The sequence below is a fragment of the Haemorhous mexicanus genome, chromosome 24 (assembly GCF_027477595.1).
Source record: "Haemorhous mexicanus isolate bHaeMex1 chromosome 24, bHaeMex1.pri, whole genome shotgun sequence".
Classification (NCBI taxonomy): domain Eukaryota; kingdom Metazoa; phylum Chordata; class Aves; order Passeriformes; family Fringillidae; genus Haemorhous; species Haemorhous mexicanus.
Window position 1 is genome coordinate 947,752 of NC_082364.1, and position 27,311 is coordinate 975,062.

The following is a 27,311-nucleotide window of genomic DNA, read 5'->3' on the forward strand; positions in this document are numbered from 1 at the left end:
CAAAGGCACGCTGCAAATACGTGCAGGACCCCAAAGGCTGGGAGCTACACCCACCTCTCAGGACAGGCAGAGGGCTGTGGGATGGTAGTGAAGGACGAGGATGGGAACGACCACTGGTCTCTCTGTCCATGCCATGGCACTGCAGGACAGGCCTGCGCTGAGATCTCTGCTGCTCCTGAACACAGCCAAAGTCATTCCCAACTTGGGACAGCATCGCTGCAACTGGAGCAGAGGAGGCAGAGAGGGAACAGAGGATTTGCTGGGTCCCACGGAGTGGAAGCTGAGGTACAGAGAGGTGAAGTGCCTGAGATCCTACAGTGGCACCACAGCTGACTGAGCCAGGCTGGGCACTGCTGACACAAAGGCTGGAGTCAATTACCAGCACAGATTTTTCTGATTCACCAGAACCTAAAAAAGCCAAAGCATCCCAATCCCAGGATTGCATCAGGAGGGCATTTCCAGCCAAGCCCTGGGAACAGCCTGTGCCACTTTTTGAGAAAAGGCAAATCCAGATGGCATCAGGTGCAGCTGAGGGCTAAGGAATAACCAGGAGAAGGAAGGTGTGAAGGGATCATTAGGGCTTTGTTTGTCCCAGCAAATGCCAGAGGGAGGTCCAGCAGTGGTCTGTAAATGCAGTGGGGACAGAAGTCCTGGGAAGGGAAAGTGCTGCAGTGGTGCTGGCATGAGAAAGGCATGAATCAGTCATGAGCAAATGCCACCCCCAAGTCAGAAGAAAGTGCCCAAACCTCAGAAGGAAGAAGTTAGGGAAGTCCTGCTCAATGGGGAGCAGTGGGGGTGAAAAGAAAATCCTTTACAGAAACCTTGGAGATTTTGGGAAAGGAATGACAGAACCTGTTCCTGTCTGACAGCAGAGCAAAGCTCTAGAACTGCTCCCACTCTGGAGTTCAAATTAAGTGCCTTAACTTTTCTTCACTGTTCAGGAATTTGGAGGAGGACTCTCCTGTTACACACGGCAGAGACCACACTGGTCTCCAGGCACTGCTGCAGCACAAATAATTCCTCACACTAACGACCAACCATAATTACATCCTTCCTGCAGCAGACATGACATAGGAGAATACCAAAACTGAGGAGCAGGGAGCAAACTGCAAGTTTATTCCATCCATTACTGAGCAGGCTGTGTCCTGTGGGGATGAGAGCACGTCTGCTCTCACATGCCGGGGTGCAAATCCAGAGGATTTATCACAAGCCAGCTTGAACTTGAGGGCATTGCTTTCCCTTTCTGAAGGGGATGAACTCCCTTTGTTGAAACCTTTTCTTGCTGCTCTGGGAAAGCATTCTTGTAGCCATGGAGCTGGGTTTGGGGTGCCCTTTGAAAAGCAGCAAAGGGAGATTCACAACTTCAACACTGACAGACAGAAAATGTTGTCCCTGGCAGGAATGAGTTTGAGTTTGGAGTTAAGATTGGATTCACACTTTTCCTGCCACAAAAAGGATCCTATGAGGCTGCATGTGAGTAAGGTTTTACCCAGCCTTGCACACTCTGCTCACACTCCAGAGGATTCAGTCTCACTGCCAAGAGCAGCACAGAGGAAAAAGCCTGAAAGATGCCAGGGCAAAGTCCTGTCCTGCATCTTCTCTGTCCAGTTCCTGTGTGGGCAAGAACACTTTCCATCCTGGACCTGCCCACGCTCCTGCTCCCCTTTCTGCAGCCCAGACTGCAGGACAAAACCATGTCCTGGGAGGCTGGGCCCAGAGGCTGGATGAGGGTGGGTAGGGCAGGAGCTGGAGCCATGGCATCCGTCCCTTCACCTTCTGGAGACATCTCAGATGTCCAGCACAATCCCAGTGTCCTGGGGGAATTCACCATGGCTGGGGTAAAGCGTAACACACGTGACACTTGCACACCCCCTTGTCCGACAGAAAAACAGATTCAGGAGAAATGTGTGCAGCTCAAAGGACCCCAGACCCTGACCAGGGACTTGTGCTCCTCGTCCCTCACTGGAGCTCATTCCTTCTCCTGTCACTGGAGCTGTTAAAGACAATTTTGGTAATATTTGCAGGATGATACTGAGACTTTTGGCCTAACAAATCACTCCAGCGAGTGCTTATTTTAAAGCTTGGTTGGTTCTAACAAAGTCAGATGTATGAGTTTAGAAGTATCTGCTAAATATAAATATTTGTGCTGTGCAAAGATATACATGGGCATATTAGATCTAATTAAGGAAGGCTGTTACAGCTCGTGTCATGTGAATTCTGCTTCGGGTTGGAAGTGTCTAGGACAGAAAAATTGTCCCTGATGCAGCAAAGTGGCCCTGAAGGAGCTCTGGTCTGGATCCTCAGTGGCCTTGGAGACACCCCCAGCAGCTACTCAAAACAGCTCTCAGGCTCTTGGGATCAATGTTGAAGGGATCTGTCCCCTTTTCAGCCTGTACTGTATCAATCCTTGCTGCCTCTGGTGATTTTTCTGTTGTAAAACCATGGAAGGTGTTTAAAATTCACCAGTCCCTGGGCAATTCTGACGCCAGGAACTTGTGAACAGAATCTTTGCATCTCTGTTGGTGCCTTGCTGAGTGACCAGATGCTTCCTGCATTTCATCTCCTGGTTGTTTTTCCTTTTCCCCTTTGCCTGCTTGGATTTTGGGCTCTTATTCTATCTATGTGCCAGGGTTTTCCTTGATGGGAACCTCTGGGGACAACTCCCATAATACAGGGAATTAATCATAGAGCCACAACTTTTGGTTCTAATCAGGAGCCAGTCCTAAGGGCTGAGCTGCAGAACACCCCTCACAGACAAATCCTTGGAATTTAATAGGGATTAAATCAATGAAGTTTTTATGAAAATTGAATTACACTGTATAGAAATTGTTCCATAAACAGAACACAGCAGAAAAGGCAAAACTTCCTTGATTTTCCCCTGGACTTTGCAGGAGGGTATAATTTTCTGATGCCTTTTGCTGGGCAGCCCAAAGTAATTTGATTAAAAATGATATTTCTGACTGTAAAGGTGCATGAGAACACCTCAAAGCAGTGCACAGAAATGTACAGAAAGGCAGTTCTGTAGGGGGGCAATGATGTTAATTCTTTTCCTGCATCAAAGTAATGCAGCTCTTACTGCTTCCTCAGTCTTGGGTGAGCAGGATTCCCTGGAAACTCTGCCTGAATCCTCTGCTGCCTCAGCCTGGTGTAACCAGGGCCTTGCTCTGGCCACCCTTCCACACCATAGACACAGGTTCAGGCATATCCAGGAAACAGCCAAGTCCAGAATCTCCAATCCTGTTCCATATTCTGCCATTCCTGAGTGCTGATGGTTTGAATAAATAAGCCTTGGATTTCAGCTGCCTGCTCTGGGCAGGCTGAGTTGGCAAATTCCCTTTGCTCCACACCCACCTGGGTGGCCAAGGGGCTGCACAGCCCAATTTCCCTTCTCCTTTCTAATCACAGAATTCACAGAAATCCTGCTGAGCTCCTGGGTCTGGATGAAGGGATAAAACCTCAGCATGAACTCTTTACACTGATTTCAGTGGGAATTTGTAGCTATCCAATGTCTATTCCTGGGAATCAGGCCCAGTTTGCTCTGAACTCTGCACTAACATCAACTCTGCACTTGTCCAGTGGATTCTGGTTGTGTTTGAAGGGTTTTTATAGGCATCTGCTCAGTCCTGATCTGAGCTCATGTTCCTCTGTCTGACCAGGAAAACAAGGCATCCTTGTCAGTCAAGTGAACAAAAACTTGGGATTTCTGTGCAGAAAAAGCCTCAGCTCTGAGATATGGGGTTACAAAGGATGGAGCATCTCAGCAGAACAGCTGGGGACAAAGGGCTTTCCCAAGGAAAAGGGTCCTCACTGCAGGGCAGGATTTGGATTTTGCAGCCATAGACTGTTCCTTGTGTGAATGGCAGAACTGAAGGAGAGTTGCAGCCCCTCACAGCTGAGGAAAAACCAGTGCAAGGAGAGGGTAATTGCCCTTCAGTGGGTGGTTTGAAAATAATCCAAATTAAAATATAATGTACAGGTTTGCCGTTCCCTGTGTGCCAGGGCAGTGACTGTGCATGTGTGACCTTTTTGGGAATATTTCCATCAGTGGCCCACACATTTCAGAACATGAATTCCCGGGTTCAAGTATCAAAGTTCACAACATCAGCCTGAGCAAATCTCTGAGACCTCAACACCTGATATTTGCTTCAGCAGGACATTAAAAATCTCTTATCTGCAGTGACACACTGAGCCTCTGGGTGAAGAGTTTCCCTTTCTTCTTTACTACATTTTAGCTACTCAAAGCTGCCAGTGGCAGTGGTTTCCTTTCAATAGCGCTGAGTTCTTGCCCCTCTGCAGCTGGCAGAGATGAAGAGAGCACTGGAGCTCCAGGGAGAGAAAAGACAAGGCAGAGGTTAGATGGTGAGAGTGTGTGCAGTCTCAAGGAGATTGGGAACAGGAGCAGCAGAGGAGTTACAGTTTCCTTTGTTCTGTTAAAAGGAAAAAGGAAACACATCAGGAAACCAGACTGCGGAGCACAGGAAGTCTCACTCTGGCTGATAAAAAGGAACTGATGTGAGGTTGGTTCAGATGCAGTTATAAGTCAATCAAGCTTGGAACAACAAGAAGAGATATTCAGAAGAAACCAGAGAGCCAAATTCTGCATTTAGCTGTAAAAAGAGTATTTTAACTGCTCCTAATCTTTTCCTTATCTCATTTTTTTTGAAGAAAAGCTGCTATAAAAGCCATTCAAATGAGTATTTTCTCATCATACAGAAGTCGGTTTCCTGAACTCACCACACCTTCCCCTGACCCCACCATACCTTACTCCAGTTTCTTTCTTTCACTCATCAACCAACTTAAAAAACTGTATTCTTGCTGATTTATCTCTTCCCCTCAGATCAAAACCAGCAGTATTAAGAAGGGCAGTTTTTTTGCTGAATGAGGAATCAGCAGATGAGTAATGAGAGGCTCTGCTGCCCGCTGAGTTATTTTTCACTGCCTCTGGATGACTGACAAGGATTGTAACGTTCAGTTCCTGGGTGTGCAGCTTTGGCAGCCTGGGCTTAAGGCTTTCTAATTTATTTTGATTGTTTCTGACTCCTTCACAGCCCTGGTAGAGTCTTGGGTTGGTCTATGCTGGAAGAACGAGAACAAAATAAACACAAATAAAGCAGCAAGCTTATCCATGACACTTCCTTCCCTGGGCTGTGCTTCTTACTGGATTTTAGTAAAAAATCAGGAAAAGAAAGAACGCTGAACACACATGAAGGATTATTTTCTGTGCAGCATCCTGAAGAGAAGCAAAGGCTGGAATTTTGCACAACCCCTGGGTGACTGAACCTCCTTCCTCTATTTCCCCTGGTCCTTGCCAGGGTGTCATTCCCAAATTTTGCCTTTGGTGCTGTTTGGAGAAGCAAGAGGTTTGTCAGGAGAGCCTGAACCTCCTGCTGCACATCCCTTTGGTTTGGGGCTCTGCCTCGGGCTGAAGGAAAGCTTCAGGTGGGGGAGGAGGGCAGGAGGGAGGCACCGTTTGTGGTAAACTCAGAGCCAGGTTTCCAGGTGGGTGTTACCGGCGGGGGAGATACACATCAGTAATTATGTGGCCTGGTAATGAGAGGGAGGAAGAAAACAAGCAGAAAATGCATCAACATCTTAAAGGCTTTGATACCTGGAACTCAGCAGAGCAGAGCAGGCACTGTCCTGGCACATACATTGCTGTTCATAGAGCTTGAAGGGTGGTAAGGGCACCCTCACTGTCCAGGGCACCCCCTCACTGCCCAGGGCACCCTCACTGCCCAGGGCACCCTCACTGCCCAGGGCACACCCTGCCTGCCCAGGGCACCCTCACTGTCCAGGGCACCCTCACTGCCCAGGGCACACCCTGCCTGCCCAGGGCACACCCTGCCTGCCCAGGGCACCTTCACTGCCCAGGGCACCCTCACTGCCCAGGGCACACCCTGCCTGCCCAGGGCACCCTCACTGCCCAGGGCACCCTCACTGCCCAGGGCACACCCTGCCTGCCCAGGGCACCCTCACTGCCCAGGGCAACTTCACTGCCCAGGGCACCCTCACTGCCCAGGGCAACTTCACTGCCCAGGGCACCTTCACTGCCCCGGGCACCCTCACTGCCCAGGGCACCCCCTCACTGCCCAGGGCACACCCTGCCTGCCCAGGGCATCCTCACTGCCCAGGGCACACCCTCACTGCCCAGGGCACCTTCACTGCCCACGTGTCTGAGGTGACACAGCACCCACGACTCGGCTCCACCTCAGACAAATGATTCCCAAGGGAGGCAGAAATCCACATTTTGGGGGGGGGGGGGGGGGGGGAGGGGGGTATTTTAGGCTGTATTTCAAACCCAGCTATAAATGTGCAGCCACACTCTTGTCTGAAAATTCTTGTTGGCTCAGAAATTTCCTTGACCCTCGCCCAGGGCTGTGTGACACACCCCTGTCACTGAGGTGCCCTCAGGCAGCTCCTTTTGATGCCAGAGCTTCATGGGGCACCTGTGTTCAGGTGTGCACCAGAGCACAGGAGAGGCACAGGCAGAGGAACAGACCTGCTGTCCAATTCAGGTGAGAGATCTGAAGAGGATTTCACATTTCTGGAGCAAATTGGCTTCAAACCAACTTGTAGAATTTAACTGGATGTGTTAGACCTGCTTTTTCTAGGGGCACATCCATGCACACCAGGCTCCTGCAGCTTCAGGGGTTCAGCAAACCCCAAACACCTAAAACCCTGAAGATAATTCTCCCCTGGCTCCTTTAATGCTCCTGCTGGTGCATGTTTGCTCTGAGGTGGGACACAGGGTCTCTCTGTAAGTGCTCAGGTGAACCAGGCACAAGGAGACACTTTTGTTTTTCAAGGGCGGCTGATGAGGGGCTGTAAAGGAACCTCAGACACTGATGGGCTGTGGGGGAAAAAGGCTGGAAGGTGCTCTGTGCTGGGGCTGTACATTCAGGTGTTCCAGACCTGACCCTTCAGAGCAGATGGGAGCTGAACTCAAGAGGAAAACGCTCCCATGAGTCCAGGAAGGGGAGACCTGAAGGAAATAAATTCTGCTGCCTGCAAACTTTGCTCCAAGTGCCCTTCCCCCAGCACACCTCAGCTCTCAGGGTGTCATCTGAGAGCTCACTCCGAGCTGCAGCCTCCCCTGTGCTGCTCCTGGTGGTGTCCCTGCAAGGAACAGCATCCTGCACCCCACAGAACTGCCAGGGCAAGAAATGCTGCGAGCAGGGACAGAGGCTGTTCCTCCCCTCATCTCACAGAAGGAATAGCCCAGAATTAAAATCAATAACTCAAATAAAAGCATGAAATCCTCAAGATACGCATTGCTACTCCTTTGAGTGACCACATCCTGTGGAGGTGAAGAGAAACTACACCAGGCTCTCAGCACCTCCTTAAAGCCTCACAGCAAAACCCCAAGGGCTTCAAATCCAAGCACTTGCATTGTTTGGTTGGGTAAAGGTTTTCTTCAGAGAAATCCTCCTTTTTTGAGGAAATAATTCTTTTTTGAGCAGGAAAAAGGACACTAGAGGCTCAGAAAAGGCTTTCCCAGTGTTTGCTACCAGCTGGGAGTCAGCACTGAAAGCTCTGAGCTGGCAGCACCAAGCAGGACACCAAGGCTGGAGGTTCATGCTAAGGCAGGAGATGTCCCTTTGCACACGGATCTCGAGGGGAAAATTCAAAATATCCCCATCAAAAAATATCCCCAAAATGTCCCCATCATACAATCTTTCTAAATATTTTTTGATGTTAGAAAGTTATTATGCAATATAAGTCTTTGAATGGGAATTAGGGTAGGAGGGAATATTGCTGTTCGTGCCCTGGAAATTCCAGAGGCTTTTGTTCCAAATTGCTTTTGAGGGACAGCAACATGTAAAGTTGTTGTCCCTCAAATTTTTTGTGATTTTTAAAATTATTTTTCCAATGTGGAGATTAGGAGCCTTGCCCCAGGAGTCAACACTCTCTAGCCAGGAAAGGCCATCCCTCTGAGGCCAAAGCCGGGGTGATTAAGAGCCAAACAGACTAAAATTGCTCAAAAAGGAAACATTTTCTTAGTCTGAGATCCCCACGGCCAAGTTTGAGAGCGAGAGCAAACGCCTCCAGCTCACAAACGACAGTGATTGCTCCAAAACCCGGCCCCACCCTTTGCTATGGCAACGCCAACACACCAGTCCTCCATTCAAGGACACTGCTGTCCTCCTCTTAAATAATGCAAAATCCTCGCTGAACGTCCCTCAGAGGGGCTCTCTGATGGCCACAACATCAGGATAATTTTATTTTCCTGGAATGAAGGCAAGAGCCACACAAAATGTGCTTTTTTGTGAACAGGCAGGCTCTGGCCAGTATATTTGCTTTAATTATTCTCCACACATAAAGTGGAACTGAAACAATTAAAGCAGCTCAAAACCACACCAGTTGTTATTGTGAGGAAGGCCATGCATGAGCATCTTGCTGTTGATGAGATGTGCCCTTTTCTGATTTATTGTGAGGCAATGAAACCCAAGTCCCCCAAACACAATGCAAGTCAGTCAAAGTGGAGTGTTAACCCAAAGAAGATGGGATTTGAATGTCTAGGGGCACAATAAAAATGTTGGTGACTATTTAAAATTAGTTCAAACGCAAGAGTCAAAAGTTTCACTGGCTCCAATCATCATCTGCCAGTGCTATTGGCAGAATATGAACAGAAGGTGGAAACAACTCAGATTTCCTGCACTTCTTCCTCCACAGAGCTCTTTGAGCATTGCTGCAGGGGACACTTCCCAAGCCAGTTCTGCTCACAGCAGCTAATACACAGATTATTTAGAGAGTGCGGCAAAAACGGCCACCAACCTCCTCAGCAGGTGATCTGATTATCCTCAAGATAAATAATCCTTTGAGAATAAATACAAATGTGTTCATTTTTATGGGGAGTTGGCTCAGCACTGTCACATGTGATTTCAGTCAGTGCATGGTGGGCAATGGTGACTTAAAATCCCGAGCTGATCCTGTGGTTTATGTTTATATCCATGGAATTCCCTACTTGGGTTGAAAGCCTGAGGACAACTCAATTCACATTTGCACTCAATGTCCACATGGGATCCATGTCCACAAGGATCATCCCAACCACATTTATTCTCTGCCCATGCCTTGTTCCCCAGAATGGCTCTGAGCCCTTGGGACAGCTCAAGGCTCCAGTGGATTCATCCCTTCACCTGCAGCTGGGCAGGTGTGCAGGTAAATTACTCTAGGGAGGTAAAACAGCAGTCAGAGAGTCATCAAGATCCTTTCTGATAAAAAGATGAAGAGGAAAGTACAAGCCTGTCTTGGTAATGCAGTCTAAGACAAGCCAAATACTGGAGATTGCAGGCAAAGGGAGAGATTTGCGAAGTAGGCTGGACCCAAACCCCTGCATCTGCCAGCCTGCAGTTAAAGGCTTCAGCTCAATTAAAACAATTAGTCTGTGCAATAGCGTTGCATAGGCTTAAAAAACCAGCCACTTGTCAAATTTAAATTGCTCAAGAAGAAAATGATCTAAAGGGCACAGCCCTGTCCCAAATCCAGCACTTGTCCTCTCCAAGGACAGGAACATTTCTGAGTTTGGGGTGGGAAGTGCCTTTCCCCACACCAGAACTCAGATTTCATCTGGGACCGCCCCGTGTTCTTGCTGTAGATGATGAAAGAACCTTTCTCTGTGTTCTTCTTGCTCTCCAGTCACTCGTGTGCATTTTCTGCCATATTTTTCCCAACACAAATGCAGAGCTCTGAGATAAATCAATGCCTGCATGGCAGAGCAGAGCTGAGGGCACAATTGCTGTTAAATTGCTTTGCTCTGGATGTGCCCTCGGAGTCACACCCACCCTGCAGCACGGGTTAAAGACAGAGCTCAGCACACCAAAAGCATTGCAGCATCTCCAGCCACATCCTCTGTGCTGCCCTTCACCTGTGAGGAGCTAGGCAAGGGGCTCTCACCCTTCCCTGCAGCCACTCTCTCCGTGGGGAGGCTGGCACTGCATCCAAGCCATGGTTTTCTGCCCAGGATGAGAATTTACAAGAAGTCTTAGCTAATCCTTTGGGCAGGACAGGAGCACAGAAAGAGGGTACATTGGCAGAGGGGACAAACAGGGCACGGGGACCTGCTGAGCCTGGAACAGCTTGGTAAAGGAGCCCAGGAGCAGACCCTGTCTCTGGATCCTATCTCTGGATCCTGTCTCTGGATCCTGCCTCTGGGTCCCATCTCTGGATCCTGCCTCTGGACCCTATGTCTGGATCCTGTTCTCCCAGCCCCAGGAGTGTCAGATTCCTGCCCTGGCAGGGCAGCAGGACAGCAGGGCAGTGGCAGAGGCTGCAGAGCAGCTCCAGGGCAGGCCCAGCCCCGGGCAGTGACCTGGGCTGTGGCCGAGTTCCTCCTTTGGCCGCAGCTCCAGCGTGACTGAGCCCAGCTCGGAGCGCTGCAGTTCCTCATCCCCAAACCGCAGCCGGGGGGAGCTCAGGGCAGCGGGGACAGGAGCAGCTCCTGGGGGCTCCAGGGGAGAGGGGGAGGGGGGAACAGCCCGGCTCTGCTCAGGGATGGGGCAGGGTGCTCCTGGCCTGTGCAGAAAAGCAGGTCCACGTGTACACCACAGCAAAGGCACAGATGGGGAATTTCTGCACTTTCACTGCACAATATTTAGGGCTCCACAAATCAAAGAAAGTTGTAGCGCATTAAATGTATCCTGAATGAGGCCCAGGTTACTTTTGCTACAGATCTGAGGAGGTGGAGGGGAAAACCTGTCTTATTCCAGCCATACCTCCCAAATGTTGTGCTTTTAACACTCCTGCTTTCCCCCTTCGATTCTGACATTCACCATTTCATTCTCTCTTTCCTCTTTCCATTTTCTCTTCCTGCCCATCTCCTTCCCTCCCCCTTCCCTTGAGACCTTTCCAAACCGTGCACTTGTCACAAGCTGCAATCTAAGGGAGACAGTTTCAGTTCCTGCCCGTTTGCAGCTTTGTTCTACCCAGGTCAGCAAAATAATAATAAAAAAAAACAAAAGGAAAAAAAAAATTTAAAAAAGAAAAGGAAAAAAAAAAGGCACTTTTAAGGCGAGCTCGACACCCCACCCAGGCAGGCGATAGGCATCTTTCGAAATCCTCCAACCCAAACACACCCACAGCGTCTCTCTCTTCAAGGCTCCTCTGTTCGAGCGGCTTCTGTTCCGCAGTGCTCCCCAAGAGCCCGTCACAATCACACAAGGGTCCCCCAAAGGCAGCCCGGTGCTGCCTCGGCTTGGAGGAGCACTCGGGGAGCTCGGAAGGGCTCGGTTTATCCCTGCAGGGGCTGAAGGAGCGGCCGGAGGGCATGAGGGCAGGAGGGGGAACTGCTCACAGCCCCAGCAGCGTCCCTGGTTGCTCAAGGCCACCCGAGGTTGGTTATGTTGGTGGTTTATTTGCCTCACTCTGCTTCCCTTTCCCCCAAGCCAGGCTGATGGTTCCCCTCCAGCCCGGGGCTTTTTCCCTGCCAGAAAACCCAAAAAAGCTGCTGGAGGAACACTGGCGACCGCCAGAGCCAGAGTGCCTCGGCCAGGGCCGGGCGAGGGAGCAGGGCCAGGGACAGACGGACAGCGGGGGCAGCTCCGAGCCGCGCCAGGAACGGAGCTGCTGCTGGCACTGCCCCCGAGCCGGGCACTCCCCGGCCCTCCTCGGGCCCTAAACCAGGGCTACGAACCGGCTGCGAACCCCCGAGCACCGGGGAGGCCACGGGAGAGCCCCGAGACGCGGCGGCGGCCAAAGAGGAGGAGGAGAAGGAGGAGGAGGAGGAGGAGGAGGGAGCCCGGCCGGAGCCGGCCCCCAGCCCCGCGCCCCTTCCCAGATCCCCCCCAGTCCGAGGGGACCCCAGCCCCTCCTGCCCCCTTACCTTAATAGTGCCGTCCATCGGGAATAACTTCCAGCCGGGACCAGCAATATTCCACACATTGACCCGGTTTAGCCTGCGACTGACGCCTCCTGAAGTTTTTTATCCTTCTCTCTCTTTTCGCTCTTCTCGCTGCCCTTCCAGCGGTTTTGTTGCTCTCTCCGTACCCCCTCTCCCCCTCTCTCTCCCTCCCTCCCTCTCCCTCGGTCTCTCTCTTTTTTTAACTTTCCTTCTTGCAGCAGAGCGAAAAAGAGACAGTTAACCGGATGAAACGTTTTTTTCTGCTAATTTTGGGAAGTGAAGTCACTCGAGGAGGAAACCTTCGTCTCTACGCTGGTCCTGCCTTCTTGGTGAAAATATATATATTTTACATACAGGATATTTGCTCCATTTAGATAAGAAGGAGCAGAACAATAGCCACCTCTGTCACAGCTCCTGTTTGTGGCTGGGACAGCCCGGCCAGCGCAGAGCTTGCCTCGCACCCCAGCCCGTGTTAGGCAGCCTGTGTCATCTCACGGCTTCGTTTAACGTGGGGTTTTGCCTTTATTTTTTTTTCTTTTGGCTGGAGCAGCTTTAGCCTGACTCACTGAATTTCCGTCTCTTCCCACAGATTTTTTTATTAATGCGTTTTCCAGTCAACGGGAAAAATTAAGGGGAGAAAACCGTAAATGCAATTCGGTGACGGCAGGCGGGGGGAGAAAAGAAAAACTCTGGCGAATAAAACGTATGTAAAGCATATTTCGATCCCTCTTCTTCACGCCTCCCAGCACGGAGCGTGAGCCGAGGGTGCAGCCGCTGCCAGGAGCGAGCCCTGAGAGCAATAATACAGGATAGACAGACGGATTCAACAGAGTGCAATAATGCAGGACAGACAGACGGATTCAACACGGGCTGCGGGCAAGCCGAGGCTCTCGGCCACTCTCGCCCCTTCCCTCAGTTCCGCTCGTCTGGCTGGGTGGGCTGTGGGGCTGGGAAGGGAAAGCACTGCCATGGATGGGTTTCTGTCCTTTCTTTCAGGTGCCGGGAGTCCCTTCCCAGCCTCCTGTCCCAGTGCGAGCTCCTCGCGGAGATGTTAAACCCCCTAGAGCGGGGGGGACACCCCCACTTGATAAGCATGTCAGACCCTCACGAGCCGTACCAGAACAGCCGAATGTGCCGCTCCGGTGCCGTGTCCTGGCGGGCACAGCAAACAAACCCCTCAGCCAGCAGCCCTTAAACCTCGCTCCAGAGCTGGCGAGCCCCTGACGTGCGATCCTCCCTCATTCAAACCGCAGCGAGCCGCACAGGAGAAACGCGCGTTCTGCTCTTTCCGGGAAAAGCCGAACCCTTCCAAAGGGCCGGGGAAATGAGACAATACCCGCCTGCCCCGCTCCCCGCCGGTGCCAAAAGAACCACGGCGGAACACATCATGCAACAGCCGGGCGGCCCTCCTGCCCCACTCCCACAAACCGGGGCAGGGCAGAGAGGGAAAGGAGGGTGAAGGCAAGAGAGGAAAGTGCCAGGGCAGGAGGGCACCCTGCCCGTCGGTGGAGAGCGTTACCTGGTCCAGTGCCGGTCGCGTCCAGGCTTTTTGTTGCCCCCTGTCTTTAGTCCAGCCACGGGGAAGGGGATGAGGGGAAGCAAAGTTATATCCAAAGTTATCCTGCCCCTGCTCCTTCCAAAAGGGAAATGCAATAATACCACCAGTGTTTCTCCCCGGCTGCGGCAGGGATGCTTTATTAATGCTTTATTTCTCCGAGCCCGAAGCTGGCAGGAGAGAGCCGCAGATCCCCCTTGCCCCTCCCTCCCCTCCCTCCCCCTCCTCTGAAATTAGCCTCATCAATTCAGCTACAATTTTTCAGTTCGGATGCAGACACGGGGCTGAACGTGACCAGACCTGGAGGTTTTTGGCTCGCTGCTTGCCAGCGATTGAGGCCGCCTGCAGCGGGAGGCGCGGGGGGAGCGCAGGGCCAGCCCGGCCGCCTCCCCTCGCCCCGCGCCCCCGGCCCCTCCTGTCTGCTCCGCGCTCCGGGGCTGCGCCGGGGTCCCCCGAGAGCAGCACATCTGGATGCTGCTAGCGGGGTCAGGTCCCCCCTTGCCTAGGGCCACAAAACTGGAGTTCAATTAAAAGAAATCACCGTTAACCCTTTGCTTTCCTCATTCCTCTTGCTTTTCCGTCCCCACTGTCCTGCCCCCCGCCCCGGCAGTGCTCCGGTCCCGGCTCCCCCCTCGGCGTTCCCACATGGCAGGAGGCTGCAGAGACCAGAAAAGCGAGAGGTTAAAGGGAAGAGTGAAACGCATCCTTTCAAAACCCGAATGGTTTCCTCTCTAGACAACGCTCCCCACCAGCCCCGACAAACAACGCGGGTGGGGGCTGAGGGAGAGGACAGGTTGAGGATCTCAACCACGAAAGGGAGGGGACAAAATGCCCTTGAAGGAGCCTCTGTCACCCGCCGACCTCACAGGGCACTTTGAGTCGGGCTGCGGGACTGACAGTGGGGGAGCTGAGGACCCTGGAGAGGCAGGGGGAACCACCTGAAAACGGGCCCAGCTCGTGGGAGAGGAGCCCGACACCCTCAAATACCCTGAGGCCAACATCTTCAAAACCCTCTGATCCCGACAACCCCAAAAGCCTCTGAGCAGCACACCCTCAAATCCCCTGAGTCCAACACCTCAAACCCCCTGAGCCCGACAACCCCAAATCCCCCTGAGCCCGGCCCCTCAAAGCCCCTTTGCCCAGCTCCCGGCTGAAGGGACAAACAAATCCGACCCCCGCCGCGCATCCCCGGTGCTCCCAAAGACGGGCAAGTGCCACACAGACCCCCCCGCCATCCCACCGAGAGATATTTTTGGAACCCAGATCTACATTTTATGGCCAGACGGGCACCGTGACCCGCAGAGGTCTATTTTGCATGTCTGGGGATGACCGGAGCGGAGCCTGCTCAGATCACTTGTGATACCGGGTCTGGCAGGGGATGCTCCGCGCTTCTCCTCCTGGGTTTGGTCTGAAGCAACATTTGGGAGAATCCAAGAGATAAGGGAATGAGCGAAGGTGTTACACACTCTAAAGAGAAGCCGAACAATCTGCTCTTTTCCGCCCAAATAACGAAAAATAGAAGCTTTGCATTATTTTTTCTTGCTGTTTCTGTTTTAATCCCCCACCTTCCACCTCACTCCCACCCCCCTAAAAAAAACCCAAAAAAACCAAAACAACAAACAAACAAAAAAAAAACTACCCCAAAAAACAAATACCCCCTAAAAACCTCAAAACCAAACCCAAAGCCACCTTTGAAGTTCTGCCATACTTTTTGGAAAAGGCTGAAATATTCATAACCTCCGGACGCCAAACTCTGAATCATCCTAGGTGGTTGTGCCGTGACTCTGGGTATCTAACTGTTATTTAACTGAGTATTTGACTGAGCTTTTAACTGGTATTTTACTGAGTATTTAACTGTTATCTAACTGGGTTTTTAACTGTTCCCGCATTTAACCAAGGAGGGAGCCGAGACAGGCGGGGAAAGGCGGGCACGGGGCTGAGCAGGATCTGTTGCCACTCTGGATCCGTCGCTCGCCCTTCGGATGCTCATGTACGTACAGCAAAGGAATTGGGATCTGTTTCATGTGGTCACCGCTAGACAGCTGGAAAATCATTTGATCTTGGCAACCACGGAAGATTTCATATGCTTACATCAGGGCAGGCTGGTAGAAATCAGTTACTCCTCTATTATTATTATTGTTATTTATTATTATCATTGTTACTTTTCTGTTTCACTCCGTTAACGGAATTGTCGAACGGCGTTGTTAATTAGCTGAATATTGATCTCGGGCGCCTGGCACGTCCCCATCTCCTGTCCCCGTCCTTGGGGCTGCTCCCAGCGGCTGCAGCCCCACACGGAGAAGGTGAAAACGCCGCGTTCGGGGCGATCCGAAAGGAGTGAGGAACCACTGGGGGGACGTGGCCTGGAGCTGTTTCGTGTCCAGACCCAAAGAAGTCAACCCTCGGTGTAGTTCTGTGCCAGTCCCTCGCAGAACCCCAAAGATTTGGATTTTCTGTCTGTTACCCACACGGGATTAGCAGGCATCACTTCATAATTAAAACCGTCCGGTTATTCCCTAGGAACAAACACAATGAAAACCCTCCCCATTGCAGGTTGAGAATCTGATTTTCGGAGGAGGAGAGAGGGGATTGGCTTCTGTCAACCTCTCTGACACCAACAGCATCAGCTGAGCTCTCGTTGAGCGCAGCCTGGAGCTGTGGCTGTGAACTAACGCGGGAATAAAGGAGGGGAGCTCAAAAAACCCCAACATCCACGCCTTGTCTTTGCGGCTAGAAAGAGCCTCATTTCCCACTAAATGTGACAGAGTGTCCCCTTTGTAAAACGAGCTTTCCACACACGTGTATTTCCACAGCCTGAGCGGGTGCACTGTGTGTGTTATATACCTATTAATACCGCTTTACAGATAACCTGCCATAGGTTCTATTTCCTCTGAACGTGTGCACGATTCCGTCATTCTGGATTTGCAGGGGGACAGAGTTTATCCCGCTCCAGCCTTCCCTGGAGAGAAACTCTCCCCCAGCTCCAGGGAACGTTTAAAATCCCCGGCTCTGATTCTCCTCTGGCACTGACCCCATCGCAGAAAGAAAAACGCGACGTGTTTCTTTTCTAACCCCACATTCTTACAAGCAAAAAGCCCAAACTGCAGCCCTGGGATTTGATCCCCCGAAACGAATCACAATTTTAGACCAAATGAATTGGGCAAACCTCCGCTGCAGCAATAAAAGGGAATCGGGAGAGGGGATCAGAACTGAAGGATCGGGTCCCTCCTCCCGACAGGAACAGCCCAGGAGATCTGGGAGCTGAAGCCGGGAAGTTATTTCCCGCTAATCGGTAGTAAGTAAAACATAACGTCTTAAAAGTGGGGTGGAGAAGATGCAGGAGCTTTGAAGCTGCATCGCAATGAGTGGCGAGCCAGGGGTGTCCTGGATGCTTTTATTTGAGTTCCATGTCCCAGTAAAACAGCCCCCGCCCTCCCTCCCTCCCCCATCCCGCAGTTATTGAAAAGCTGAGGCACAAAAAACAAAAATACTGAAGGCCAAAAAAACAGACTGCAGTGCACTAGCTCCGAACGTCTGGCCCCTCGCTTGAGGCCATAATTAATTTGAGATTTATTTTTATTGGAGAACCCAGTCTCGTCTGACCTTAGCCAAACAAGGCTTCAGCGAGACCCTTGATGCGCTTGAATGGAACAGAATATTTCTCTCTAACTTCTCTTCAGGAGGCCGTGCCTGCTTTGAATTTGTTCCTCAGACTTCATATATTTGGAGATTTACAGGAAAGATTTAAAGCATTTTTCCCCTTAGCATTCACTCTCTCTTTTCTTCCCTTTTCTCTCCTCTTTCCCTCCACACCTCCTCTCCTTCTAACCACGGGACTGAGAGAGCATAGGGAGGGCTGGAATACAAAATTCCCCGGATCCCGCATATTGGGAGGGGGGCGTTTTTCCTGTAAATTGGGAAAGAATGGAGCCATTAAAAGGTCGCAGAGCCGGGGAGGGGGTTGGTTGCTGCTGCTTGAAGACGGAGGTCACTGGAAAAGCTCGTCCCTTGTGCCCGATTTATTTTAGAAAGCTCCAACGTGCCACAATTCCAGGAGAAAAACAACTTTTCTCCCACCTCGACTTAAATCCAAGCCGTGCTTTGAAGGTAAAGCGGGAAGGGGCAATGCCAGCCCTTCCCCGCAGCGCGGGGCTGAGCACGGGAAAGAGGCACGGGGACATGGAGAGCGATTTTTCTCTTTAAAGTAGAGAGGTCGGTGCGAACAAGACCTAAATCCTTAAGCACCAAGTTGTCATGAGGCGTTAATCAATGACTTGCTAAAAGTCCGACAATTTAGCGGCGTTTGTACCCCGAGAAACCAGTGTCAAAAGGGGAAGAAAGATAAATGAATGGGTATAAATGTAATTAGTGAGCGCGGAAGGTGAGTGAAAAGGAGCTCAGAGCAGCTCCTGCCCCCGAAGCTACCGCAGTGCCCACTCTGGAGGTGCCTGTCCCCTCCTCCCGAGCTCCGGGGAGCAGGACTGGAACCCTCCGGGATGCCAAGAATGCGGAAAAGGAAAAAACTAGCAAAAACGGATAAAGCACTGGAGGATGCACTCAGTAGGAACATCAGCGCCCGGAGCGGGGAAAAACCAGTCCAGGGAGGCTTTGGTTCTTTGGTTTTGCCTTTCCTGCCGGGCTCAGGCTCTCAGCTGCTCCTGGAGCACGGGCGGGTTTCTGCTCGCTCCAGCCGCGCATCCCTGAGCACCTGCGGGCTGACCCCGCACGGTTCCTCTGCAGCGCTCGGTCCAATCCCGCTGCAAAACAAACGAAATCCCGGGATATTCTTTCCTGACAACCTGTCCTCTGCTCCTGTCTGGCGGGAAAGGGACGTGTCCGTGCCAGGGTTTGGCAGTGCCCGCTCCAAAGAAACCTCCACTGTTTTGTCCTTAAAATAAGAGTTTACCCCCTCTCTCTTTAGGGCTTCTGTAAACTTTCCAGGCGGAGGAGAGCAAGAACAAACCCAATATTGTTCCCAGCCACGCAGCCCCTTTTCCCTGCATGAATATCCTTCTTTGTGCTGCGCCACAAACCTTAGGGCTGCGTTAAAGCCGGGCTTAAAGCGGGAACCCCACGCTTGCCCTGAGGTTCCTTCCCGAGCAGAATCCATCTCCGTGCTCTTCCCGAGGGCTGGGGCAGCAGAACTGCGGGGGTCACTGCAGGGGGACAGGAAACGCGGGGATGACACCGGGACAGCCGCTCCTCTCCGCCCTGGGCTTCCCTCCTGCTCCAAGGGACCTTCCCGGCGGGGTCTGGGAGTGGGAACTGCCCGAGAGGAGAAATGCCAGGGGCAGGGAAGGGGCTCCAGGGGCAGGGAAGGGGCTCCGGGTAAAGAAAAGGAACTCCAGGAGAAGGAAAGGGGCTCCAGGAGCACGAAAAGGAGCTCCAGGGGGATGGAAAGGAGCTCCCGGAGCAGTGAAGGGGCTCCAGGAGCAGGAAGGAGCTCCAGGAGCAGGAAGGGAGAGAGGCTCAGCCCGGCCCCGGGCTGTCTCGGGGAGGGCAGGGCACAGGAAGCGAAAGCAGAAGCGCTGAGTGTGCCAGGAGGAGGCGATAAAGGGGAATGAAGCGTTTGGATGTTGCCCGAGGGCAGAGGAAAGCGCGGGTGAACAATGAACCCCCAAATGATCCTTGTGCCTTTACACACATCTGAAAGCACAGACGGGGGCAGTAGGGGAGCGAGGGCTGCTGCAGCCTGGAGGAGCTGTCGCAATGGTAATAATTAAAAAATCAGAATTCAGAGGTCATGTTGCTTTGCTTATGGCTCTAATTCTTTCCATATCCCCCCAGTCAGGATTCCAGTGCTGTCTTCTTTTAAAATTTAATTTCCCAATTATATTCCATGTTTCATTCTCTAAAGTCAAGTCCTCGTGTTTAGATGAGATTAGCACCCTCTGATACACTGTGAATTATTAAATATTCACAGATCAGCAAGTCCCTAATGGTCTGAGGAAGAGAAATTCTTCAACAGTTAAGCAGAATAAGCCATGAAGGATCAAAATTATTTTTTGTTTCTACGAGTTCCCAGCTCTCAATTGAATTAAGGCCCCTACAAGAAGTGGGTGTGAGAGAGAAGCTTGGATTCCCTTGTCAGGAGTTCCACGGAATTCGTGTTCTGTGGGATTGGGGTCCTGTGGCAGGAGCTCCGTGGGGTTGAGTTCCCTGTCAGGAGCTCTGTGGGATTGGGTTCCCTGTCAGGAGCTCCGTGGGACTGGGTTCCCTGTCAGGAGCTCTGTGGGGTTGGGTTCCCTGTCAGGAGCTCTGTGGGACTGGGTTCCCCTGTCAGGAGCTCTGTGGGGTTGGGTTCCCTGTCAGGAGCTCTGTGGGGTTGGGTTCCCCTGTCAGGAGCTCTGTGGGGTTGGGTTCCCCTGTCAGGAGCTCTGTGGGGTTGGGTTCCCTGTCAGGAGCTCCGTGGGGTTGGGTTCCCTGTCAGGAGCTCCGTGGGGTTGGGTTCCCCTGTCAGGAGCTCTGTGGGGTTGGGTTCCCTGTCAGGAGCTCTGTGGGGTTGGGTTCCCCTGTCAGGAGCTCTGTGGGGTTGGGTTCCCTGTCAGGAGCTCTGTGGGACTGGGTTCCCTGTCAGGAGCTCTGTGGGGTTGGGTTCCCTGTCAGGAGCTCTGTGGGGTTGGGTTCCCCTGTCAGGAGCTCTGTGGGGTTGGGTTCCCTGTCAGGAGCTCTGTGGGGTTGGGTTCCCCTGTCAGGAGCTCTGTGGGGTTGGGTTCCCTGTCAGGAGCTCTGTGGGGTTGGGTTCCCTGTCAGGAGCTCTGTGGGGTTGGGTTCCCTGTCAAGAGCTCCGTGGGACTGGGTTCCCTGTCAGGAGCTCTGTGGGGTTGGGTTCCCCTGTCAGGAGCTCTGTGGGACTGGGTTCCCTGTCAGGAGCTCTGTGGGGTTGGGTTCCCTGTCAGGAGCTCTGTGGGGTTGGGTTCCCCTGTCAGGAGCTCTGTGGGGTTGGGTTCCCTGTCAGGAGCTCCGTGGGACTGGGTTCCCTGTCAGGAGCTCCGTGGGGTTGGGTTCCCTGTCAGGAGCTCCGTGGGGTTGGGTTCCCTGTCAGGAGCTCTGTGGGGTTGGGTTCCCCTGTCAGGAGCTCTGTGGGGTTGGGTTCCCCTGTCAGGAGCTCCGTGGGACTGGGTTCCCTGTCAGGAGCTCTGTGGGGTTGGGTTCCCTGTCAGGAGCTCTGTGGGGTTGGGTTCCCCTGTCAGGAGCTCTGTGGGACTGGGTTCCCTGTCAGGAGCTCTGTGGGACTGGGTTCCCCTGTCAGGAGCTCTGTGGGGTTGGGTTCCCTGTCAGGAGCTCCGTGGGACTGGGTTCCCTGTCAGGAGCTCCGTGGGGTTGGGTTCCCTGTCAGGAGCTCCGTGGGGTTGGGTTCCCCTGTCAGGAGCTCTGTGGGGTTGGGTTCCCCTGTCAGGAGCTCTGTGGGGTTGGGTTCCCCTGTCAGGAGCTCCGTGGGACTGGGTTCCCTGTCAGGAGCTCCGTGGGGTTGGGTTCCCTGTCAGGAGCTCTGTGGGACTGGGTTCCCTGTCAGGAGCTCTGTGGGGTTGGGTTCCCTGTTCCATGGGATCTGTTTTCAGTGCTCTCAATGACCCCTCTGTGCTGAGATAGAAATCGAAGTTCCAGCCCTGAGCTCCAATCTGAGTGACTCCACACAAAATCCTTGTTAAAGCATTTTCAATGAAATCCTGCTCTGCCTCCTGCAGCTCCCTCACCTCACCTCACCCTCCGCCTGCTTTTTGAGAGCCATGATGAGAACCCCATGGCCTGAAGGTGTCCCAGGATATTTGGTGAATTTGTTCCTCCTGGGATTCCTGTGGAACACCCTGTAGGTGTCTGGGACACCCTGGAGCTGCCCTCTCTGGGCTCCAGCTGGGAGGGATGAGGCATTTTCTGTCCAAGGCAAGGAGTAAACCTGAAGTGAATGCACACTGTCTGTTGGGGAGGATTTGTAGAAAAGATCAATCCCCATCTCTCTTTTTCTGGTGGGGGCAGTCTACACATCCCACAAAAGTAACAAAGGAAATACTTCTCCCTTCCACAGGAAATAAGGCTTTGTGGAAAAGGAACAACATTATTATTATTATTATTAGTAGTAGTAGTAGTAGTAGTAGTAGTAGTAGTAATAGTAATAGTAATAGTAATAGTAATAGAAGAAGAAAATAAATAGGAAGAAGGGAGGAAGAAGGGAGGAAGAAGGGAGGAAGGAGGGAGGAAGGAGGGAGGAAGGAGGGAGGAAGGAGGGAGGAAGGAGGGAGGAAGGAGGGAGGAAGGAGGGAGGAAGGAGGGAGGAAGGAGGGAGGAAGGAGGGAGGAAGGAGGGAGGAAGGAGGGAGGAAGGAGGGAGGAAGAAGGGAGGAAGAAGGGAGGAAGAAGGGAGGAAGAAGGGAGGAAGAAGGGAGGAAGAAGGGAGGAAGAACACACAAAGACAGAGGAATTGGGACTCAATCATCTCTCAATCTCCTTTTCAATCTCTGCACTCCCCAGAGCCAGGGAAGCCCTCCCAGGTGAGGGTGGGGCAGCAGGGAGGGAGGGAAGGCAGGGGGGTCTCAGTGGGACCTGGTTGAGCTGCACCCACCCTCAGAGATGGGGAGGGGCAGCAGCAGAGGGTGGGGGTGCCCTGCCCAGGAGCTCCCTGCACCAGGGAGGGGATCCACACCCACATTTCCACTTCCTGGAACCTTCATCATCCCAGCCATTCTGTGACAAGCACTGCCAGAGCCTCTCTACTGCCCCGGGGTGCATTTGGGTCACTAGAAGTGCCACCAAACCCAGCGGGGCAGGGACTGACCTCACCCATGTGCTGAGGGTTCAAACTTCCTGAATTCCAGCACACTCCCACCTTTATGAACTGCTCTGGATGAGCTGCCCAGGCACCTTTTGGTGCCACTAGGACAGAGCTGCCCTACTCAAACCCCTCAGAGCCAGTTGCAGGCCTTTCCTTTGTCTCCAGAGGATTTTGGATCAGACTCCATGGAAATCCTGTTGATTTTTTAAGCACAGAAACAAGTAATTTACCCCATGCCACCAGAGGGGGAGAAACTCTGCAGACAAACCAGCAGAGACAGAATGCTTGCCCAAAATACCATCAGCTGAGGAGGAAGGGCTGTGGCAGAGGCAGAGTCCAGCACCCACAGCTCATGCCTCCCTCCACACTGCGAGTCCCGCCTGGGGAGCTCTTCCTGGTGGATACAGCACAAACTCCTGGGAGGAGAACCCTGTTCCAGCCCTTTTCCTGCAGCACTGCACTGCCTGAGGCTGACACAGCCAGGGACAGGCTCCCCAGTCCTGCTCTCCTGGTCACTTCTCCAGGCCTGGGGCTCGCTTCCACGAATCCAAAGGAATTTTGCTTCGAACAGGAGCAGCCCTGGATCTGCTCCCAGCCCAGGGCAGTGACACCACTGCAGAGGATGGCACAGGGCCTCCCTCTCCTCATTGCAGCCAGAGCATCCTGGGGCATTCCCTGCATCCCCCGAGTCCACAGCCAGACACACACTGGGGAACCTTCCCTGTGCCTGAACTCCCAGGGGATTTGCCTTCCCCAGACTGGAATTCCAGCTGTTTTCCACCATTTCTGTTGTTCCAGAACCTGACCCAGAACTATGCAAACTTACTGAGCAAACATACCCCAAGATTCCCTGAAACACCAAGGTGGGAGTGGGATTTGGGGGGATATCAACCCATGGGGAATCCTGCCCATTCCTGGCTGGATTTGTTGCAGTGATGTGGAGCAGCTGCACAAGCTCAGCCAGTGCCACACAGCCTGGGATCATCCCAAATTTGCATTTCCACTGCTGATTGTCCCAACCAGTGCCCAATCTTAGCCATTACCTCGGGATTATTCACAGGAATCATTCAGTGGATCATCCCCAGTAATCCTGGGGCACAGATCATTGAGAGAGGGAAAGGAAAAAAAAAAGAGACCAAATTCCTGTAATAAATTATTCATTACAAATTATCCACCCAGCTGTAGTTAACACCCTCCTGTGTTTCTTCAGGGACAGGAGAGGCTTGTGGTTTAGATTTTCCCTAAGTGCTGCTGCATGCAGGGTTTGCCTCAAACGTGTAACCCAGATGTCCCAGGCTTGGTTTATTTACATTCTTGGGAGCTGTTGTGAAAAAAAAACCCTATATGATGTCAAATATAATATAGAGCTCAACTGAGGTGTAAAGGGACAAGGCTGTGCCAACCCTGCTTTGGTTTTTGTTTTAATCTTCAAAAAAGAAAGGCAGAAGTGACCCATCAAAATACATTGTAAGATCCCTTTTTAATAAATAAATAAATAAATAAATAAATAAATAAATAAATATGCATAAATGCAAACAAATATTTAAAGTGCAAGATCTGGTAATATCAGTTAAAAACCAAAACAACTGAAGGTAATTTTCCACTAAATTGCATAGAAACATTCAAGCACAGAAAGAAACTTCAGGAGCACAGAAAGAAATCCCAGTGTCACACAGCACTGCCTGGTGTGACAATCCACTGCTTCAGCAGCTGAGAGGTGTTTGCCTTTAACTCATTCAGTATTGTCCCCTCTAAATCCATTCTGAAATGGACCTTGCAGGAACCACCCAACTCCACAGATCGTTGTGCTCAGGGAGCTCAGGAACTGGCACAGCAGAGAAGAGAAAGGAAATTCAGCCCTGGCCCAGGACTAAGGGGGGCTGGGGAAACAGAAAGCTGGAAGGAAATGGAAGAACCACGGTGGCAGCTCTGGGACAGAGCCCGGGAGCACAGCCCATGGGTGTGCTGGTTCCAGAGCAACAAAGCAGGAGCACACTGGAGTTAACACAGCCTGAGCACAGACAGCCCAGCAGCAACGAAGGGCACAAGAGAAACCCACTTGAACTCATCGTTTATCCCTGATGCTACAACTTCTGGCTCAGCCCTGCACGTTTCCAAAGCGATAAACTCGATGTTTCCGTCTCTGACCCCTCTCCCACTGAAGATCAGGGGATTGTTTTCCTGCTAAATTCAGTAAGAAAGGGAATGAGATTTTCAACCAATACAAATGACTGTGAATTTGGGAGGACTGGAATTTTTGACATTACCTGTTTAAAGATGCTGTCATGTCTTACCTTGACGTAAGACGAAGTGTCTGGTACAGTCTGAAACATCCTTACTTGATTATTAGATATATTTAAAGGTCCTTAATTTGACCTGAAATAAATCACAAAAATACTCCCAGTTATATATTTGCATATAGAAAAATAAAGGAATAAAGCCCGATCTAAATAATAAGATTGGTAATAAAATATAGAGGGGAATGATCAAGCATTTAAGTGTTACTTTTAAAGGACAGAGAACCACATCAACACAGTAACTAAAATCAAGTAAGGGACTCTGAGAGCAGGGGCTTACTTCTCTTTTTTAGCACCAGTTTGGTTTTTCCTTTGGATTCTCCCTCCTCCTCAGGAAAAGAGCCTTCTTCACGTTAGACCAGAGCAGAGGGAAATGTCTGACATTTGATTAACTGAATTTCTTAGCCAACAATTAAAAGCCAGCTGAAATACTCGTGTTTTCATGTCGAGCCTAGTTAACCCCATTGACTCGTACCCCGAGGTTTCCCCGGGCTGAGTGAGGGGCAGTTGCCTCTCCTGGCTCATTGAAACCATCCCGAGCCATTAACCCGCCGGCCCCGACTGATTTAAGGAACCTTCCCCACCAACAATAATTAAACCATAAATTAAAAAATACTCGGAAAGGAAGCATCGCTGCAAATATTAAAAGAGCTCTCAGGGTTGTCAATCCCGTTTCTCTTTAGGGTCCTGCTCAGACTCAAGGCACCCCATCTGGTTTTTTCTGCACTCCCCAGATTTGATGAGCTCCTGATGAACCGGGAGTTTTCTGCCTGCAGCCCCCAGATCGTCACTGCACAGATTGACAATGATGGTGCAGAACGCGATGCTGTGCGGGAAAACAAACCCGCAGCCACCAAAACATCCCACAGAACGATTTGATTCGTCCACCGATCCTCCCGGGGTCTTCAGCCCTTCTGGAACGAGCCAGAAACGATTAGCTAAGTATAATTAGCGAAGTGTAAGTAGGGAATCATTAAGGATCACAGGCACCCCCACACACATCCCCGCCTGCCGCTCTGTGCTGGAAGGAAGAGTCCGAGATGGAGCCGGGAATTCCCGCAGGGAAAGGACCCGTCCCGCCGGGAAGGATGCGCAGGAGCCGCGCAGGAGCCGCGCAGGAGCCGCGCAGGAGCCGCGCAGGAGCCGCGCAGGAGCCGCGCAGCCCGGGGGCTGGGCGGGGGCTTTTCTCCAAGCTCCTGAGGAAAAGCTGTGGGGTCGTGACAGCTTGTCCCGGTCTGATCCGAGCCAGCCCAGGGTTAATTACAGCCCCGCGTTAATGAAGCTGAGACCCCGCAGAGACCGGGAACACCCCGGGCCCTGGAGCCGCGGAACCATCTGTGGAGTTCAGGGAAAGGAAAACAGAAATAAAAAGAAGGAAAAACCCCACAGCTCAACAACTGGAAAATAAAAGCTCGCTATCTGCACGTAACTCCCGTTTAATTGATTTTTAAAGTATTTATTGCCCGTCCAGCTGGCATGGAGGGCAAGCGGCTCTAAGGCGGACAATGTGTTTCTGATAAGTACAATTCTTTTTTTTTCTGTCGTCCTCCCTCCTAACACATTCCAGTTTCTGTTGCTTCTGAACTTGCGACGGGGGGGGTGGGGGCAGGCAGAGCGGAGGGACAAGGTAATTTTTCCTCGCCAGTAAATTTTCTGGGGTCAAGGATTCCCATATTGGTTTTCCCCTCTCTCCTCTTTACCCCGATTAGCGTCCCCCTCCCGCCTCCTTTACCTCCCTGCTGTAATTACGCCTGTGCATGTAAATAAATACATCTGCATATTTTGGAGCGGTTCTCAGGAGCCTGCAGCGGATTATTTATCAATCGGCTCTCCCTGCCAGCGTCAGCCGCCGCAGAAAAAGGCCTCTTAAATTACTTTTAGAATAGCTTATTCTTATTGCTATGGTTGAAAGGACTCACCTTTTAGAGCCTTTCCCCTCAGCCAGTGGCAGAGCAGTTTGTAAAGATCCAGGTTGAGAGCAAAGCCCAGCTCCCCCCCGGCTGTGGAGCGCTGCCCTTGCCGCTGCAGTTTTGCGGGAAGAGAGATTTCAACTTGTTGGATCCAAAGCAGCTCTGAAGTTAAAATTCCCAGCCCATCCAGACAGGCTGCATCAAGCAGGAATTTCCTCAGGGGGCTTCTGTGCTGCTCGCAGCTCCAGGACGTGCTTTGCTTTCCTTTCCCTTGCTTCTCTGCCCTCTACTTTTCATTTGATTTCCGTTTTCCCCCCTTATCAATATTCCAGCTGTTCCCTCAGATTATTCGTGGCCATGGGACATCCTCGCCCCGTGAGCCCTCCTGGCGCTATGAGCGACTTTAAACAACACACCAAAAACAGAAAAAGAGAAAAAAAAGAAAAGGAAAAAAAAAATCACAACTTAAAAAAATTATATTGCTGAGGAGTCAAGTCGAAAAGAGACGCTGAGTGGAGCTCAAGTGCTACTTTAAATCCCCTTTTTAAAATAAGGAAGTTTCAAATATCCGTTTTAAAATCATCGGTCCTTATTTTGAGGTTTTCTTTCCTGACTCTTACCTAGAAAAGAATTAACCCAAAGCATGACGGAGCACGCTGCGGATGCACAGGCTGGGAGAGCGCGATGGAATCGGCTCCAAACGATTCTTTCGGTTAAAGAATTCCGCATTTCTCCCTGCAAGCCGAAACCTCCAGCTCTTTTTAGCTATTTCACAAGAGCCTATCAAACAGTAATGTGTTCAGGAGGGAAAGGAAACACATCTTCAATCCAGGGATGGTTTTTCCCCATCGGAGTCACGGTGCATTTTGTCATCTCAGAAACCTTCACAGCCAATATTTTGCGCTAACCTGGGCAAAAACTTCCCGGGATTTTAGTACAACATC

General features: G+C 51.7%; 1 protein-coding gene across 4 annotated transcripts in view; it reads right to left on the reverse strand.

Moving 5' to 3' along the window:
• FLI1 (Fli-1 proto-oncogene, ETS transcription factor) overlaps nucleotides 1-26,869 on the reverse strand; it is a 90,687-nt gene extending 63,818 nt beyond the window's left edge. Inside the window, exons 1-2 of one of the 4 annotated variants that reach the window (XM_059867020.1) lie at nucleotides 26,377-26,869; nucleotides 24,455-24,536 (exon numbers count right to left, since the gene is read on the reverse strand). In XM_059867020.1, coding sequence (XP_059723003.1) covers nucleotides 24,455-24,493 — 39 coding nt within the window. In that variant the 5' untranslated portion in view covers nucleotides 24,494-24,536; nucleotides 26,377-26,869. Of the gene's footprint in view, nucleotides 1-11,818; nucleotides 11,986-13,355; nucleotides 13,506-24,454; nucleotides 24,537-26,376 lie in introns of those variants that run through there. The other 3 variants (XM_059867022.1, XM_059867023.1, XM_059867021.1) reach the window with 3 other exon arrangements.
• Nucleotides 26,870-27,311: the final 442 nt, after the last annotated feature.